Raw genomic sequence first — 17,138 nt, forward strand, 5'->3', positions numbered from 1 at the left:
AGGGCAGCTGCCCAGCCCCAAACCCACAGCCTCCCTCGCCAGCCTGAAATTAACCCCTTGCGTACCCACCACCCACTGGGACAAGGAACCAACTCAGGGGAAAAATGATGGTGAGGATGCCACCCCCCCTTCCTCAGCGTTGGCTCTGCACTAGGCCCTGTCCTAAAACTTGGTCTATCGGCTCACGCCGACCTCATCACAACCCTCTGAGGTTGATCTTATTATATGGCTATTTTACAGATGGAAACACTGAGAAGAGAGGTCAAGTTAATTTGAGATTTGGGTTACCAGCTGGGGCAGGGCCAGTGCTCAAGCCCAGGAAGCCGGCTCCAGGGCCTCTCTGCGTGATTTTTGTGTTCTTTCTTGGGAGATTTGAACTCATGGATACTGGTCGTTTTCATTTGGACTAAGCTTTTAGCAATTTCGATAGATTCTGCCCATTAAATAAGAAAAATAAAAAAATGACACCTGTTACCCAACCTGAAACAGCAGTAATAATAATCATTGAGCACTTCCTGTATGCCTGACTTAACATGAATTTATTCAGTTCTCACAACGGCCCCATGAGGTGGGTCCCATACTACTGGTCCCCACTTTGCAGATGGGAAAATTGAGGCACGAGGAGGTTGAATGATTCACCTCATGGCCCTGGACAGATCTAAACCTAACCACTCTCCTCCGGCTCCTGAGGAAAACACACAGCTTCTCTGGCTACGGCTGCACATACCCAGAAGACTTAACAGCACCAGCTTCCTTCTGAGCTGACTACGAGTTTATCCCCATTTTACAGAAGGAGAAACTGAGCCTCAGAGTGGTTACGTCATGTGCCCAGCATCACCCAGGTAGAAAGTGGCTGAGTTGCTCCACTCTGGAACAGTGGGCCTTGTGAGGGGGAGAAGCCAAGGACGGGCTGGAGCTGGCCAGGTGCCCCCAGCCCTGCTTGCCTTCCCTGCTTCTCTGTCAGCCCTCCCCAGGGCTGCATAAACATCAGGGTTATCATTAACCAGAGACTGCCGGTGACCCTGGGGTGCAGGGCCATGAGGGGCAGAGGCGCAGCCGTACAAGGATGAGGGTGCATTTCAAAGCCCCCTGGGTCCTCTGAGGCGGATCCCCTGCGTGTGTGTGTCCGGGCTCTCTATGCCTGTGCCTGAGTATGAGCATGCCCACGTGCTCCCCACTCTGTGTCCTCCAGAGTCTGAGCCCGTGTCTGACCCTTTCAGGGTAGGGGCAGTTTCTGTCCTTAACCACCAGGGACCTCAGGAGAATTAGCTCCACCTTCCTAAGCCTCGGTTTGCTCATCTCTAAAATGGAGTTAATAAGAAGCCTGTGTTGGGTTCAGAGACCTCTGAGCCTGGCCCAGTGTTATACGTGTGATCTCGGTGATTTCTCCATTTGATGGGACAGAAAACGGAGGCACAGAGAGGTCACATGGGCTGCTCAAGGTCGCACAACCAGGAGTGGCAGAGCTCAGACCTGGCACCAGCTTTCTCTGTCACCAGAGCCCGTGAGTCTGGCCCGCGTGTGAGGACAGCGTGTGTGTTATTCAACAGCACAGAGTCCCACAGGCCACGTGAGATCAGGAAAGGGGAGGTTTGGGGTTAAACGTGTCAACACACATTTGGTGGTGTGTCACAAGTGTGTAGGCCTGTCGGCCTGTGACAGGGCCCTGTTGGCCCGTGCAGGCGGGTATGAACACAGTTTGTGTGTGTCTGTTTTTGTGGTTATGTGTAAGAGTGGCGGGTCGTGTGGCGGTGTCCTTGGGGGCATTTCTGCTTCTCTTTGTGCTCACGGAAGTGCGTGTAGACACCCGGGTGCGTATGTGCGCGGTGTGTGGCCTTCCCATCCCTGAAACTGGAGGAGGGCCAGCTGTGCGCCTGCGCTGTGGGGTGTATTTATGTGTGCTGTATCAGTGTGTTTCTTTCTTTCTTTTTATTTATTTATTTATTTATTTGACAGGGAGACAGACACACAGCGAGAGAGGGAACACAAGCAGGGGGAGTGGGAGAGGGAGAAGCAGGCTCCCCGCAGAGCAGGGAGCCCGATGCGGGACTCGATCCCAGGACCGTGGGATCATGACCTGAGCTGAAGGCAGTCGCTTAACCGACTGAGCCAACCAGGTGCCCCCATTCATTTATTTTATTTTTTTAAAGATTTTATTTATTTATTTGAGAGAGAGAGCACATGAGAGGGGGGAGGGTCAGAGGGAGAAGCAGGCTCCCCGCAGAGCAGGGAGCCCGATGCGGGACTCGAACCCAGGACCCCAGGATCACAACCTGAGCCGAAGGCAGTCGCTTAACCGACTGAGCCAACCAGGTGCCCCCATTCATTTATTTTATTTTATTTTATTTTATTTTTTTAAAGATTTTATTTATTTATTTGAGAGAGAGAGCACATGAGACGGGGGAGGGTCAGAGGGAGAAGCAGGCTCCCCGCAGAGCAGGGAGCCCGATGCGGGGCTCGAACCCAGGACCCAGGGATCATGACCCGAGCCGAAGGCAGACGCTTAACCGACTGAGCCACCCCGGCGTCCATCAGTGTGTTTCTGTACAGCCATTTGTATGTCTTCACCAGAGTGTGACCATCTGTAAGGGTGGACGTGTGTGGCGAGGTCTTTGTGTCTCTGTCCGGTGTCCATCAGAATGAGTGTGTGTGTGTTGCGTGCATACGCAAATGTATCTGTTGGTGTTTTGTGACTGGTGTAAGGAGTATTGGCTGTGTGGGTGTGTCTTTGGGTTTCCCCACCGTGTGTTATTCTCTGTATATCTGCCTCTGTGTTTGTCTGTGGGGACACATCTGTATTTTGTTTGGTTTTGTGCCTAGATAAGCAAGATCTTTAGGTTTCTGTGTGTGGTGTGCCCTCCTGGGGGCCCTCACAGTCAGCAGCAGACAACATACACACACGCTGAAATGACCCCACAATAGTCCTGTGGTGCCGCCCAGGTCCCCGCAGAACCTTGGGGTCAGGGGTCAGTGGGCTCCCAAGCGCTCAGACGGGGTGACCTTAGGCCCCGACTGGGCCCCATCCGCAGGGATCTCACAGAAAACCACTGACACCCACCTTCCCACCGCGGGGCGGAAGCTCTCGGAGGTGGGCCTGAGGCCCGAGCGTGGGTACGTGCGTGCGGGCATGTGTGTGTGTCCGGGGTCCTGTCCTCCCTGCCAGCGCGGCCCTTCTCCAGCCATCCCGACGCATCTCCTGCGGCTCCTCCATCTGAGCTGAGAGAGTTAACCTAGCGGGCCAGGGCGGTCTGGGCTGGGGGCCGCCCCCTGGCCCCCCTCCAGCCCCGGCTCCAGTTACAGCTGCTGGTTGGGGAGGGTAGGGGTGGGGTGGGGCTGGGAGGGGAGACCGCTGAGGGCGGGCGCAGTCCAGCTCTGGGCCAGGGGGTCCAAAGTGCTCACCCCCGGCACAGCCGGACGTTTGGGGGCCTTTCAGCAGGGGACAGCCTGATTGGGGTGAGCGTCCCCTGCCCTCCCCTCCAGGCCTCACCCCTCGCCTGGCTGGGCCACCTATTTTGGGAGCAGGAGTGGCCAGCCCGTGGCTTCCCAGGCAGGCCAGACCCAAGAGGAAGGGAGCGTGGGTGGGATGGTGGGGTTCCCCAGGAGTGGGCGTGTGGGTACAACGTCCCCCTCCCCTCCCGCTGCGTGTGCACCCTGGCTGGGGTGGGTTTCGGACACTCATGTGTGTAGGTCGGGTTGCGTCACAATTTGGGGGCACTGGAGGCTCAGATGAAGAGTATCGTTTCAGTGACTGTCTCCACCCCACAGCTTGCTCCAACCAGGCGTTTGGGGGGAATGGGTGTTGTCTCCACTCCAGCCCCACTGCCTGTGCTTGAGTGTGTGTGTGTCTGTGTGTGTGTGTGTCCCTGCCCCTGGCATCTGTCTTCTGTCTCTCAGCCCCTCTGCTCTGGGCCTCATGCCACTTGCCTGGCCGTGTCCGCCCATGAAAGATATCACCCAGAGGCAGGCAGAGGGGATGTTTTTCCCCGTTCTCATCATTTCCAGAAGATGAGAAGGGGTGGCCTTTCCCACAGGAGCAGCCTGGAGCCGTGTGGCAGCCAGGCCTCACCCCAGCAGGGTTGTGCATGACCCCCGAGTGGGGGAAGGAAGGCTGTTGCCATGGTGGCCTGTGTGAGGCAAATTCCTCCAGGGTGAAGTGGGAGATATTTATACCCAGGGTCAGGCAGAGAGCGGGCCCGCGGCCGAGGGCAGGAGAACTGGGATATTATGCGGACACAGGGAGGCCCTGGTGTGCGGGCAGGTGGACCCTTGGGCAGGTCCTGCCTGCATCGTCCCTCATCCCTCACCGCGTGTGTCTGTCTCTCCACCTGGGTGGGGCGAGCCATCCTGCTCTTCCCATGGGGTAGGTGTGGGGCATCTGGGGCCTGCTGTGGGGAGGCCCGGGCCTGTGGGAGACCCCTGTAGACTGTGTGTCTCACCCCTGCCCTTGCTGTGTGTCGTACAACCCCCACTGTGACTTGTTTTGGTGACACTGTGTCCGCATGAAGCGGGGGGTACCCCTGTTTCTCCCAGTGGCCAAGTTGGATGATGGACACTTTTGGAATCAAACCCCTGGACTCTGATTTAACCCCCTGGGTTCAAGTCCCAATGGTGGGGGGGAACGAGGGAACACATTTCTTGACCCTTGGTGTCCCCCAGGACAATGGCGCCTCTCTACCACTTCTTGGTTCTCTGTATGGGTTTTCTCACCACAGCCAATGCAGGTGAGTCTGGGCTATGTAGCCCACCACCCACCTCAGTCCCAAGGGAGGCAAGGCGGGGAGCCCTTCAAGAGAGCCAAGTTAGAGACTCCAACCTAAACTGAGTCAGTTGGGGTACCAGGAAATTGGGGGTTTCACATGGGGTCCAGTCACAAACTAGTATTTGGGGTAGGGGAGTGGATGCAAGGTCAGGCAAAGGTGGACAGTGGGATGGAGGCCCATTTCCCTCGAATGACAGAATCACTGACAACATGGGATAAGACAGAAAGCGGGGGCAGTTAGGTGCCCCCTGCCCCACCCAGGACAGTGCAGATGAGGCAGCTAAGACCCAGAGAGGGTGGGCAGCCTGCTCAAGGTCCAACAGTCCCCAGACTCTCAGCCCAGGAGAGTAAAGCCCCCAGAAGGTCTCTCTTTATGCCCTTCTCCATCCAGAGTCCCAGGAAGCATCCAACCCTTGACTTCTTTCTCTTTCCAGAACCTCCACAGGAACATGACCCATTCACCTATGGTGAGGGAGGGAGGGGTGTCTATCCGTGGGAGTTGGGAGCGATGGTCTGGGTTTGCCCATCTTGTCCTCATTACTCCTCTTTCTCCATCTCTGTCTCTCTGACTCTGATTGTAGCTCTATCACTCTCCTCTCTCTCGTCTCTCAGAGATCTCTGACTCCTTGTTTTGATCTCCCCTTGTCTGTCTCTCTGCGTCTCTGTGTCTCTATGTGATCCCTCTCTGTCTCTCGAAGTCTCTTTCTCCTTTAACCTCTCAGTATCTTATGGCTCATCCTCTGCCGTGCCTCCCTTTCTCCCCTCTCTGTTCCACTCATCCTCTCCACCATCCTCCCCTACTTCCTTGTTTCCTCCTTCCTCCCTGCCCTGCCCACCTCCTCCCTTTCCTTCCCATCCTCTCCTCCCCCATCCCTCTCTTCCTGCCTCCCTATCTTCTTCCTCCTCTCATTGATCTCCTCTATCCCTTCCCCCTCCCTGATCCCCCTTGCCCCCTCCTCCCCATTCTGCTCCTCTCCTCTCCTTCCTCCTCTCCTCCCTGCCCTCACTCTCCTTCCTGCCGCCCACAGACTATAAATCCCTGCGGATCGGAGGCCTCATCATCGCCGGGATCCTCTTCATCCTGGGTATCCTCATCATCCTGAGTGAGTACCCACACCCCACTACCTCCAGCCCCCGCGAGTGCGGGTTTTCGGCCCCGCCCCGTCCCCGCCCTCTGCCCGCCCTGTTGACGCCCCTCCCCTACCCCGCCCCGCCCCGCCCCTGTCCCCACGGCCCCGCCCCTCGCGAGCCTGAGCCAGCGCACGAGCGCCGCTCGGTGCCTGCCTAGAGCTGAATCTCAGCCCCGTCCTCCTCCCACCCCCCCCACAGGCAGAAGGTGCCGGTGCAAATTCAACCAGCAGCAGAGGTAAGAGGCCCCTCCGGGCTCTCACTCACCTACTTTCGCTCTAGAGGGGCGCTGGGGGTGAGGCGGGGAGTCCACCGGACCCGCAGCCAGAGACCCTTCGGCAACTATGTATTAAGCACCTACTATGTGCCAAGCCCCAAGCCAGGCCCTGGGGACCAAGTGGTGAATAGATAAACCGCCCTCCCTGCCTGGCTGAGCTCCCAGCCCAGTGGGGGCGGCGGCCGTGGGTTCCAACAGCCCCACAAATATAAAATCACAAAGCGTGATAAGTGCTGTGAGAGAAAGAGCCGCGGCGAAATGAGATCACCGCACTTGGCGGCCCAGTTTAGCTCAGCGTCCTGTTCCTAGCTCTTTGATTCATCTTTAAATAAAAATTTAAAGCAGTGTATGAATACCTTCTCCATGTTAAAACAACTGTAGATGTGATTTTAAATAAGAGCTAATATTTAGTCCCAGGTGCCAGATACTGTTTATTGTGTATTATCTTATTTACTCCTCACACCCCTTGCATGAGGTAGGTGCTGTTGTTAACCTCATTTTACTGATGAGGAAACCGAGGCGCAGGGAGGTGAAGTCACTTGCCCGAGATCACTCAACTAGGAGATGAGCGTCCTGGGTTTCTAGCCTACGCTGACTCCAGGCCATCCGCCCTCAAGTCCTTCGGCCACCCCTCCCCCACCAACTTCCAGGCTCTTCCCCAGCACTCCGGGAGGCACTTGGAGCGCCTCCTCCCACACGCTTAAACCGCTCCTGGGTGCGCCCGATTTTCTGGCGGACCCCGAGCCTGCTCCTCGCCCATCTCTGGCCCTCAGTACAGGGGTCTGTGAAATTAGGGCAGCACTGGGGGATTCATGGGGGCGGCTGCCTCTCTCCTTTTTCATCTCCAATTCCTTCTGCCAGGACTGGGGAACCTGATGAAGAGGAGGGAACTTTCCGCAGCTCCATCCGCCGTGAGTCTGGGGAGACTTCTGGTGTTTGGGGGTGAGGGCGCGTTCCAAGAGCCCCTTTCCTGGCCGGGACAGGCGCGTGGAGGGAGGGGCTTGATCTGAAACCAGAGGTCCGGGAGTTGCCCTGCTGCTCCCCGCTCCGCAGGAACTGGGGTGCCCCTCCTGACACCCGAACTCTCCGTGTTCCCCAGCAGGTCTGTCCACCCGCAGGCGGTAGAGACACCTGGCGCGATGGAACCCAGCCAGGTCCTGCAGCTCGGGCTAGGCTGGGGGATGGGGGGAGGAGAAGGGGGCGAAGGGTGGGATGGGATGGCTGGGGGGCTCTCTTGCCTCTCACCTTTTTCACCCCCACAGGATTCCCCTGGCTCCTGATGCCTCCCACCCACCACCTGCGCGCCCACCGCCACCTGGACTGCCCTCTCCCCCAGCCCTGCCCCCACAGACTCCTCTCTGCCGCCCAGACTTCAATAAAACGTGCTTTTCTCTCTAGACAGCGCTTTGTGGATCTGTCAGTCCCTCTGCGCGAAAGCCCGGGCGCCCCCTTGGCCCCGGCAGGGGGCGCCCCCACCCTTAGGGAAGGGGCGGGGACGTCGGCAGTGGGCGGGGGCGGGGGCGGGGGTGGCCGGGACGGGGGCGGGCTCTCCGGGCCCCCATTGGCTACGGCCCCCCCCCACACGAGGGCTCCCCCCATCTCCCCCCGACATCAGTCCGTCCCGCTTCCAGCTGCTGCAGCCGAGCCTTCACCGCCTCGGCATCCAGTCGCCCCCTGCTCCGGCCCGGCATGGCGACCCCGACCCAGGCCCCCACAAAGGGTGAGCGTCGCCTGGGGAGAGGGCGCGCGGGTGGGGAGGGAGGCTCCGGGATCTTAGAGCTTAGGGGAGAGGATCTAGGGAGATTCCAGTATTGAAAAGGGAGGGGAATGGGGAAGGGGATGTCTGTTCCTTCCATGGGCGGAGGCCCCTGCAGTGCACCCCTTGGCGCCCCTCCAGGCCTCTTGGACACCCCCTCCCGGTGGTGTCGTTCCTGTGCGGGACCCGCGGTTGGAGAGCGGCAGTCCCGGGAGAAAGGATGCGCGGACCGGTAGCTATGGCAACCGGGCGGCTGGTCCTGCACAGCGGCGGTAGCGGACGCGAAGAGACGGGCTTCGAGGGTGGGAACGGGTGGGTCTGCGACCACAGGGGCTCTCGCAAATTTCAGGGTTTCCGAGGTGGGCAAAGGGAAGGGGGGCATATCCCTCGCTTTTCCAGCGCTGGCTCCTATGGTGGGTGTCTCCTGAAATCCCTGACAGGCAGGTTCCGCGGGAAGGAGGGAGCAGGACGGAAAGACAGTGGGGAGAGAGCTGGAGGAAGTGAGAGAGAGATGGAAGGAGACAGAAGAGAGAGGGAGATGGAAAGGAATGTGAAAAATTGACTGAGAGCCTGAAAGAGAGAGAGCAAGAGAGGCAGGAGACCCAGAGCCAGAGACACAGAGGGAGACCCGCGGAGAAGACAGATATGAGGCTGCAAGAGATTGAGAGTGAAGGGGAAGGCGGAGAGCAACAGAAAGAGATGCAGAGAAAGAGAGAAAATCAGAGACAAAGAGACAGAGAGGCATAGAGAAATTCATAGAGGAGGAGGAGTGAGGAGGAGAGAGAGAGAGAGAGAGATGGACCCACAGCTCCGGAGAGAGAGAGCGGGTGGGGCCGAGCCACTGCAGTGAGCCCCCCTTGGGCAGGACCCTCCTTCCCAGCCCACATGCAGGGGTGTTATTTGGTCCAGGAGGTGCACTCGGGTGTGCACACAGATGTCCCTTCTTCACCCCCATCCAGCCACATGGGGATTTACATTTCACACCCCTCAACCCAGTTATGAGCGCACTTAAACACTCACTGCCCCCTAAGAGCCCCCTTTCTTGAGCCTGCCTCTGCAGAGGAACGGGGGGAAGAATGCTCTGATGGGGGTGGGGGTGGGGTTTCCAGCACTGAGAGCAGGGCCAGAGGGGATAGGCCAGTGGTGCTGAGGAGCCCCTGGTGGTGAAGGGAACCCCAGTTCCATCCGATCTCCCTTCCCTGCCCCCTTTCCCGGCAAGCAGGGGCTGCTGCACTGAGCCATATCTGCAGAATTTGAAGCAGGGCGGGGGGGGGGGGCTGCAGAGGCTGGAAGCCACCCTAGGGAGAGGGGGCAGGGCTGAGCCAGCGTGCCTGGCAGGAGCCCAGGGCTTCTTTTCGCAGAGATGGTGGTTAACAGGATCGATGGCAGCAGATGGGCAGAGGTGGGAGGACAGACGCCTCAGCCCCACCCCCCCACCTTTTCCCCAGTCACAGCAGAAGAGGGGACCGCAGGTCTTGGGAAACCCCAGGGGGTGGGGAGGAAGAGCATGTTGTGTGTTGCACCACTTAAACTGATTAATGGATTATTGGGGGGGGAAGCACGGGGGAAGGAGATGAGGGCTCTCCCACCCTGTCAGACAGCAGGAGGGAGCGATGGGGACAAACAGAAAGGGGATGTAGGAGCACAACCAGGCCCGGGTCCCTATCCTTGAGAAGGACCCTCAGCTTGGCCAGAAGCCAGCCCTGCAGGGGCAACAATGGGAGGTACAAAGGGAACCGAGGGAGCCAAGATAGGCCCTGGCATTAGACACCTAACCCCCAGGACCCCACCCAGCCTAGGGTGCCCAAACCCATTACCTCTCTTCACCTCTTAAGATGCCCCAGTTGCCATAGCAACCACCTCCTTCCTGATGTCTCCCTGGCAACTGGCCAGGAGTGGTGCACACTTCTTCCCTTGCCTCCTGGCTCCACCCTTAGCCCAGCCTCGCCCTGAGGAACCAGATTCCTGGGGCAGCAGGGACCAGAAGAGGGACTTCTGCATAATGCCCAGGGCACCCAGGGTGGAACCAAAGAGGATTCTGGAGCAGGTGCCCACCCAGTGGGCTCCTGATGGGTTGGGAAGGCAGGGTGTATGGAAACACAGGAGACAAAGTAGGATAATCCAACCACTCCACCTCTGGTGCAGCTTCCTGCCACCTAGCAGGGGCTCTCCTTCCTTCCTTCCTTCATTCATTCATTCACTCACTCACTCGCTCACTCATTTATTCATTTCTTTCATTCATTCTAGAAAACTTCTTCGAAAGACTTTTATAAATGTCAGGATTAATGGCAGAGGAGTCAAAGAAATTTTCTCCCCATCTGGTGGAGGAGCTAAGACAGCACGTATGACTCTAAAATAACGTTTCCCCATCTTGACGTTTTCGAGTACGATTTTTGCCCTATCCAGATGTTCCCCACACTCATATTTAGCATTTTGCCTTTAAAGGATTAGCTTTTTGAAAAACTTAATTAGCTTCATTTTACATCACCATCACAAAAGGAAAATTTCTCTCTCCTTCTCTCTCTCTTTTTTTTGCCTTCAAGGCAAGTATGAACATGATCTTAAACAAGTGACTCCACATTTCTGGGCCTCAGTGTCCTTCTCTGTGAAATGAGGATGCAGACAGCCCCTGAATCAGGGAGTGGCTGTGTAGATGGAGGTGTGTTAACGCCTGTGAAGTGCTTAGAACAGAGCCTGGCATGGAGTCAGTGCTATGAAATGCTGGAGAAAACCAAATAATTTCACAAAATTCTACAGAGCTATCACTGCTGAAGGCTATGAGCCCAAGGACCGTGTTCTCGCGGGAAAAGAGGGAGCTTAGCAAGGTGGAAGGTGTTAAAGACACTTCCGCACCTACCTACGACTTCCTCCGTGAAGACTGGACAGGAAACTGAGGAGGACGAACTTACACGTTGCGAGAAACGGTGCTATTCCGGGTCTTGCCTGGGTGCCACCTGTATCGGTCAGTTTAGGCTAGAGTGTGCTGTGGTAACAAATAGCATCAAAAATCTCAGCAACTCCTGACAACCAAGGTTGAAGTCTCACTTACACGACACCTCCATCGCAGGTCAGCCGGGGTCTCTGCTCGCCAAAGAAAACTTCGTGTCACCAGGTCAACAGGCAGAAGGGAGCTCTTGTAAGAACCCTTAAATGCGCCAGCCTGCAGGACATGTGAGGCTTCCACGCACAGTTCATTGGCCAGAATTAGTCACGTGGTCTCCCCCCAACCTCAAGGCAGCTGCCATCCTTCCCTGAGCCTCCAGAACATTAATGACAGTGCATTAGTCCTCACAGACAGAGGCATTGCCCTCGCAGTCCTGGTGTCCCTCAGCTAGTGGTGCACGCTTTGCAGAATTCGGCTCTAGACAAGACAGAATGTACTGAGAACTGTCAGGAATCAGGGAGCCATCAGGATGGGTTTCTTGAATGGGAAGCATGGTCTGAGCTCTCCTGAAGGGGAATTATGGTTTGGGACAGGGAGGTGGGGGATGGGGAAAAGTAAATACACACACACACACAAATTTTATCCACACATTAACATTTCTGAAATTGGGGTGAGTCTTCTAATGAATGGGTATGTTTCGTATGGTAGAGTTCCATACATACTCAAGCATATACACTCACACTGAGAAAGCTATTATGAAGTCAATTTTGAATCTTAAAATTGATGATGTCTTACAAATAAGTCATAAAGTACATATTACATGTAATATAATATAAGGTATATTATAGGACAGCTCCTCTGCATTGGATTTGGTGGCAAGAGCGAGTGGATGAGAATCGTAGCCACAGTGCCTGACTTTTTGGGAGCTATCAGATGACTGAGAAGTTTTAGGGAGTATTCGGGGGAAGCTGATACGCTCAGCAGCTTACCAGTGGGATTGGAGTCTGTTAACCCCAGCACCAGATACAAATGGGAAGGTGTATGTGTTTTTCAGGAAATTAGTCCATAGCTTGCCTCAAACTTCCACAGGGGACTAGTTCCAGGACTGCCGTGTACAGTTTGGTAGGTTGTGCACTGAACAAGGGAAGGTACTGACTAATGAATGGTGTGAGTGGGGGCTGGAATCCAGCCTATGCTCCACTCTTCAAGCCTTGTGTCCTGCCATGCATGAGGCTATATCATTCAGATCAAGGGGCATCTTTATCTGATTTCTACCCAGAAAGCATTGGGCCAGTGGCCCCATCTGGAGTCTCAAAAATGTTAAGAAACCCAGTGTTGAAATATTTTTTTTCCCTCTCTCTCTTTTCCTGCCTTCCTTGCCACAGTTCCTCAGGAACCTGACCCATTTTACTATGGTGAGTGGCAGATTCTGATGAGGGTAACCTGGGGCTGGATAAAGGGGTGGTTGCAGGTCCCCACAGGTTATTGCTGAAATGGCTTCAGCCCTGGCAACATGATACTTGCTGGGCCACTGGCCGTGTGACCGTGCGGATTCAGTTTACATCGGATGGACTCATAGAGGGCAGAATCGGATTGGGGCGGGGTTACCCTCTTTGGACTTCCTTCAGGCTTCACCAGGACTCTGGCCTAGCATTGTGGTCATCAGAAAAGCATACCACTCTGAGGCCATGCTGCCTGGATCTGAATCCTGGCTTATCCCCTCACTAGCTGTGTGGCCTTGAGCAAGCAACTTTTCCTCTTCTGTAAATAAAGGATAGTATTAGTTTCTACCTATGAGGCTTATGGGAAAGATTTACTTGGGTCATGCCATTAAATCATCCCCACAGCACTGAAGCTTAAAGAAATTAGCCCCAGGTCTAGCAGACCTGGCCTGGGTTCCCTCTCTACACACTCCTCTGCCCTCTCCCTTTGCTCACTCATACTGTTCCTCCAATATACCAAATTCTTTCCCACCCCAGGGCCTTTGCACGTGCTGTTCCCTCTGCTAGGAATACTCCTTGTCTAGCTCTCCACACAGCTGACTAAGGCTCCTTTTCCTTCTTCAGGGCTCAGAGCAAATACTGACTGCTCTGTTAGGAGAGGCCCTTCCTGATTCTCTGCCAACAGGAGCCACAGATACAACTAGTCATAGTCACATGGCCAGATGTTTCATTTTATTTTGTTCCGTGCTTTATCACAATATGAAAGTCAATTCCCTGAGGCAGAGGCCTGGACACTGCTGGTACCGAGTGGGTGCTCTATAAATTCATATTTCAATAAATACAATCGGCCCTTGAACAACTTGGGAACTAGGGTTGTGCCGACCCCCCCATGCAGTTGAAAATCCACATATAACTTTTGACTCCCCCAAAACTTAACTACTAATAGCCTACTATTGACTAGAAGCTTTACCAATGACATACACAGTCGATTAACATGTATTTTGTATATTATGTGTATTATGTACTGTATTCTGGCAATGAAGGAAACTAGAGAAAAAAATGTTATTAAGAAAATCATAAGGAAGAGGGGCGCCTGGCTGGCTCAGTCAGTAGAGCATGCGACTCTTGATCTTGGGGTCGTGAGTTCAAGCCCCAAGCTGGGTGTAGAGCTTGCTAAAAAAAAAAAAAAATCATAAGGAAGAGAAAAGACATTTACAGTGCTGTACTATATTTATTGAAAAAAAATCTGCTTCTAAGGGGACCTGCGTGTTGTTCAAGGGTATTTACCGTGGCATATTAGACAAGAATGCTTCTTATGAAGGAAAATACAGGCAGGAATGAGATTGTAAAGGGTTGAGGAGAGGATGGGAAATTCTAAATAGACCAGGTTTCAGAGAAGGTTTCACTGACATCTGAATAAAGCCCAGAAATTGGTAAGGAAGGAATATTGGGGGGGGGGGGGAGATTTCAGGCAGAGGGCACAGCAAATGCAAAGGCCCTGAGGTAGGACCATACCTGATCTGCTCCAGGAATGGCAGAGAGACCAGTATGCCTGGAGTAGGGGACTGAGGCAGAAAGTGGAGTGGGGTGAGGTCTGAGAAGGAACAGGGATCAGGTGATGCAGGGCTGGGTGGGCTGTGGTGAGCTTTTCCTTGGAATGCAATGGAAGCCAGGGTGAGGTGGGGTCCTCCAAGCTTGGGGACTCTGATCTGACTTAGGTGTTAGCAGGATCCCTGTGACTGGGGTGCGGGAACACCACAGAGCAGGTTGCTTGCTGCGATAGTTCAGACAGGTGACAATGGTAGACAGGACCAGGGGGAGGCAGTAAAAGGCGGTGAGATATATGTATCTATGATGTAGAGGATGGTTTTATGTATACACAGAGCATCTAGAGACGGGTGGAGGGTAAAGGGGTCAAGGGAGCTCCCAAGCTCCTGCTGTCCATCCTCATGCTAGCCAACTGGCGGAGCCCCCAGCACGGCCCGCAGCATCCCTGGACTCCGGGCCCCTGGCTGGGCAACCTCGAAGCCAGGGAGGGCTGAGGTGTTACCCACGTTGATGTCCCCCATTATCTCCCCCAGACTATGACACTGTGCAGACGGTGGGCATGACTCTGGCCACTATATTGTTCCTGCTGGGCATCCTCATCATCATCAGTAAGTGTGACCCTTTTCTAGGCTCCAAAGCACCTCAAAGAGGGCTGCCTCGGGGTCCCTGGGCACCTACAGTTTCCCTGCTGGCTTCTGTCCAGACCCTTTTGTCCTGTCTCGTTGTGTCTCTCTCTCTCCCAACAGGCAAGAAGGTGAAGTGCAGGAAGGCGGACTCCAGGTCTGAGAGGTCTGGCAGCAGTGGGGAGACAGAGGAGAGGGGCGGGAGCAGCCTGGGGTGCAGGGGTATTTCCCCAACAGAAGGGCCCCAGGGTCCCCCCACAACTTTCTCATGAAGCCTGGGACTAATTGGATTTCTTGATGCTTTTCTCTCTGGTCTTTGCTTCCACAGCCCAACATGCAAATCCTGTAAGTCGGAGCTTCCCTCCTCAGGTGAGGGTGAGGAAGGGTGTGGTTCTGGGAGGAGGAGGGATGGGGGTAAGAAGGGGAAGGGGGGCGGAGAACGATGCCACCAATGAATGGACCAGGGGAACTGCAGTGGGAGCTGAGGCCCCGCAGATGGAAGAGGCTAGTTAACCCACGGAGAGTCAGTGGGATGTGGGAAATGTCCTAAAAAGTCCGAGGAAGCTTCCCAGAAACAAGTGGAGAAGCTCCGGGAAAGCAGGGATGAACTAATTCCCCAGGGGAGAAAGCCACAAGTCTGTGAAGAGAGGGGGGGCACAGTCCAAATGGGGGCAGAGCTGAGCACTACAGGAGGCAGGAAGATGGGATATTTTCTAGACCTATTGCTCAGGTGGGAAGACTGAGGATGAAATGATCAAGAAAAATGAAAGAGACTGGCACCCGGCTGGCTCAGGCAGGGGAGCTTGTGATTCTTGATCTCAGGGTTGTGAGTTCGAGCCCCACGTTGGGGGTAGAGATTACTTAAAAAAAGAAAAAAGAAAGAAAAAGGAAGGAAGGGAGGGAGGGAGGGAGGGAGGGAGGGAGGGGGGAAGGGAAGAAGAGGGGAGGGAGGAAAGGAGGGAAGGGTTTTTGAATAATTGTATCAAAATAACAAAAGGAGAGACTTATAGAATACAGATTTAAAAAACTGATTTTGGAGAAGAGAACACAGGGATGTAAGGAGCATGAGGATGGAAAGTACAGGAAAAGGATAAAGAGTGAAGAGGATGGAGGGTGTGTGTTGGGGGGTAGAGGGTGGAAGGGTGAAGGGTGTGGAGGGAATGAGGGGTGGGGAGGAGGGGGAGGTGGGCGTGGAGGGGTGAGAGGTATGAGGGTGTGAGGGAGTGAATCGTGTGAAGGGGGTGGGGGTGTGAAGGGGTGAGGGGTGTGGGAGTGTGAGGGGGTGGGGGTGTGGAGGGGGCAGGGGTGGGGAGAGAGGGGTGAAGGAAGGGGTGAAGGGGTGAAGGAAGATGGACAGTGATTAGGATGTAGGAGGGAATAAACTGTAGATGAAAGATTATGACTCCTTGGGGGTGTTAATTCAAATTATGTAAAAATATCTTGACCTGTTTTTAGTGGGACTGCATTCTTTCCAGGGACTTACACAAATCAGAAATGGGGATCTCTCTGGCTCTCATAAAAGGTCTCAGAACTAAAAAGTGGGCCTTGGGGTACTCAGTGCTTGGGGGGATTTGGTGTGGAATTTGATGTGTTTTGTTTCATGTTCTTTTCATGAGATTTAAAAACCCTAATGGGGGTTTGTGGATGACTTCCTGGATGACTGGGGGGGGGGGTGGCTAGCACCTGGGGCAAGGTCTCAGAATATGCCCAGGACTGTGACCCACTCCAGTTGAGTGATGGTCCCAAGTGGGTGGGAAACAGGGGAATTCCGGCTGTGTCCAAATGTTGGGGAGACAGGGTGTGGGCCTGGGATTGGGGTGTAGGAGGAGGTTGGGGACACAGGAGGGGGATGGAGACTCCAGGGGGACATCCCAGAAAGGCCCAAGCTGGGCCAGGGGTCTCCAGCTTCATCAGAACTGTGTTCCCCTCCATGACAGTGTCCTGTGGGGCAGGACAAGAGCCACACAGGTGTCCCTAAACGCATCAGGGTGTGGGGAGGCAAGACATTCCCCAGTGTTAGCTCAAGGATGACAGTCCCTGGGGGTCTGGCTTCCATGGGAGGATGGGGGGCGGGGGCGCACTGGCTGTGGGAGGGGTTACCCGCACACGGTGCAGCAGGTGGCCCACCACAGCTCTCTGACGCTCTCTCTCTTTCCTTCCACCCGCCCCCTGGTCCCCAGCGCCTGGAGGTGGCGGCGTGTAAAACCAGCCCTGGGCACCTCCACTGCTGTCCCTGCCAGTGCGGAAGCCTGAGGACCGGGTGGAGGCGGTGGGGACCCCAGCCTTGCGCCGGGGAGCGCTCCCCCGAATGAGCCGTCCCACCCACCCGAGGCTAGTGCCGCTGCACCCCGCTGCCCCTCCCCAGGCCTTGGCAATGACGACCCCCCGAAAGAGCCCGTCTGCATCCCGGATCCAGGGACTCAGGCCTCCAGCTCCTGGGGTCCGGGAGTCCAGCCCCAGCCCCCCAGAGTCCCCACGTACTGCTCCCCGGCACCTCCCCGTCTCCCCTCCGAAGATCGGTTTCCCTGCACCCTTGGAATCTATGTCTTGAGCTTAATAAATGTGCATTTGGTTTTTTCCCCTGTTCTGTCTGTGAGTTCTCATCTGTGGGGACAAAACGGGGGAGAGGGCAAAACCGAACCTTGGGGGAGCTCTCTCCCATCCCCAGACTTGCCCCCTCCTTCTTCCTCCCCTCCCCCAGCGCCCCAGTGATCACCCCCC

General features: G+C 55.4%; 2 protein-coding genes across 2 annotated transcripts; both read left to right on the top strand.

Annotated features, from left to right (window-relative positions):
• Positions 1–3,295: 3,295 nt before the first annotated feature.
• Positions 3,296–7,561, top strand: FXYD1 (FXYD domain containing ion transport regulator 1). The gene is made up of 8 exons (XM_045891268.3): positions 3,296–3,453; positions 4,657–4,721; positions 5,194–5,226; positions 5,788–5,862; positions 6,089–6,125; positions 7,026–7,075; positions 7,267–7,318; positions 7,427–7,561. The coding sequence occupies exons 2-7, from the start codon at positions 4,661–4,663 to the stop codon at positions 7,287–7,289; spliced, it is 279 nt and encodes a 92-aa protein (XP_045747224.1). The 5' UTR covers positions 3,296–3,453; positions 4,657–4,660; the 3' UTR covers positions 7,290–7,318; positions 7,427–7,561.
• Positions 7,562–7,740: 179 nt separating this feature from the next.
• On the top strand, positions 7,741–17,001 carry FXYD7 (FXYD domain containing ion transport regulator 7). The gene is made up of 5 exons (XM_064582015.1): positions 7,741–7,884; positions 14,328–14,402; positions 14,541–14,583; positions 14,746–14,786; positions 16,598–17,001. Exons 1-5 carry the CDS (start codon positions 7,854–7,856, stop codon positions 16,618–16,620), a joined length of 213 nt encoding a protein of 70 aa, XP_064438085.1. The 5' UTR covers positions 7,741–7,853; the 3' UTR covers positions 16,621–17,001.
• The last annotated feature ends 137 nt before the right edge of the window (positions 17,002–17,138 follow it).

Source organism: Mirounga angustirostris, unplaced genomic scaffold (assembly GCF_029215605.1).
Source record: "Mirounga angustirostris isolate CCGP_5_RB_7025 unplaced genomic scaffold, mMirAng1.0.hap1 SCAF_16, whole genome shotgun sequence".
Classification (NCBI taxonomy): domain Eukaryota; kingdom Metazoa; phylum Chordata; class Mammalia; order Carnivora; family Phocidae; genus Mirounga; species Mirounga angustirostris.

Coding starts and splice junctions, on each gene's coding strand:
- FXYD7 (XM_064582015.1), top strand. CDS start 7,854: ATGGCGACCCCGACCCAGGCCCCCACAAAGG. Junction 14,584..14,745: donor GCGGACTCCAGGTCTGAGAG/GTCTGGCAGCAG, acceptor TTGCTTCCACAG/CCCAACATGCAAATCCTGTA. Junction 14,787..16,597: donor GTCGGAGCTTCCCTCCTCAG/GTGAGGGTGAGG, acceptor CCTGGTCCCCAG/CGCCTGGAGGTGGCGGCGTG.
- FXYD1 (XM_045891268.3), top strand. CDS start 4,661: ATGGCGCCTCTCTACCACTTCTTGGTTCTCTGTATGGGTTTTCTCACC. Junction 4,722..5,193: donor TCTCACCACAGCCAATGCAG/GTGAGTCTGGGC, acceptor TTCTCTTTCCAG/AACCTCCACAGGAACATGAC. Junction 6,126..7,025: donor AAATTCAACCAGCAGCAGAG/GTAAGAGGCCCC, acceptor TCCTTCTGCCAG/GACTGGGGAACCTGATGAAG.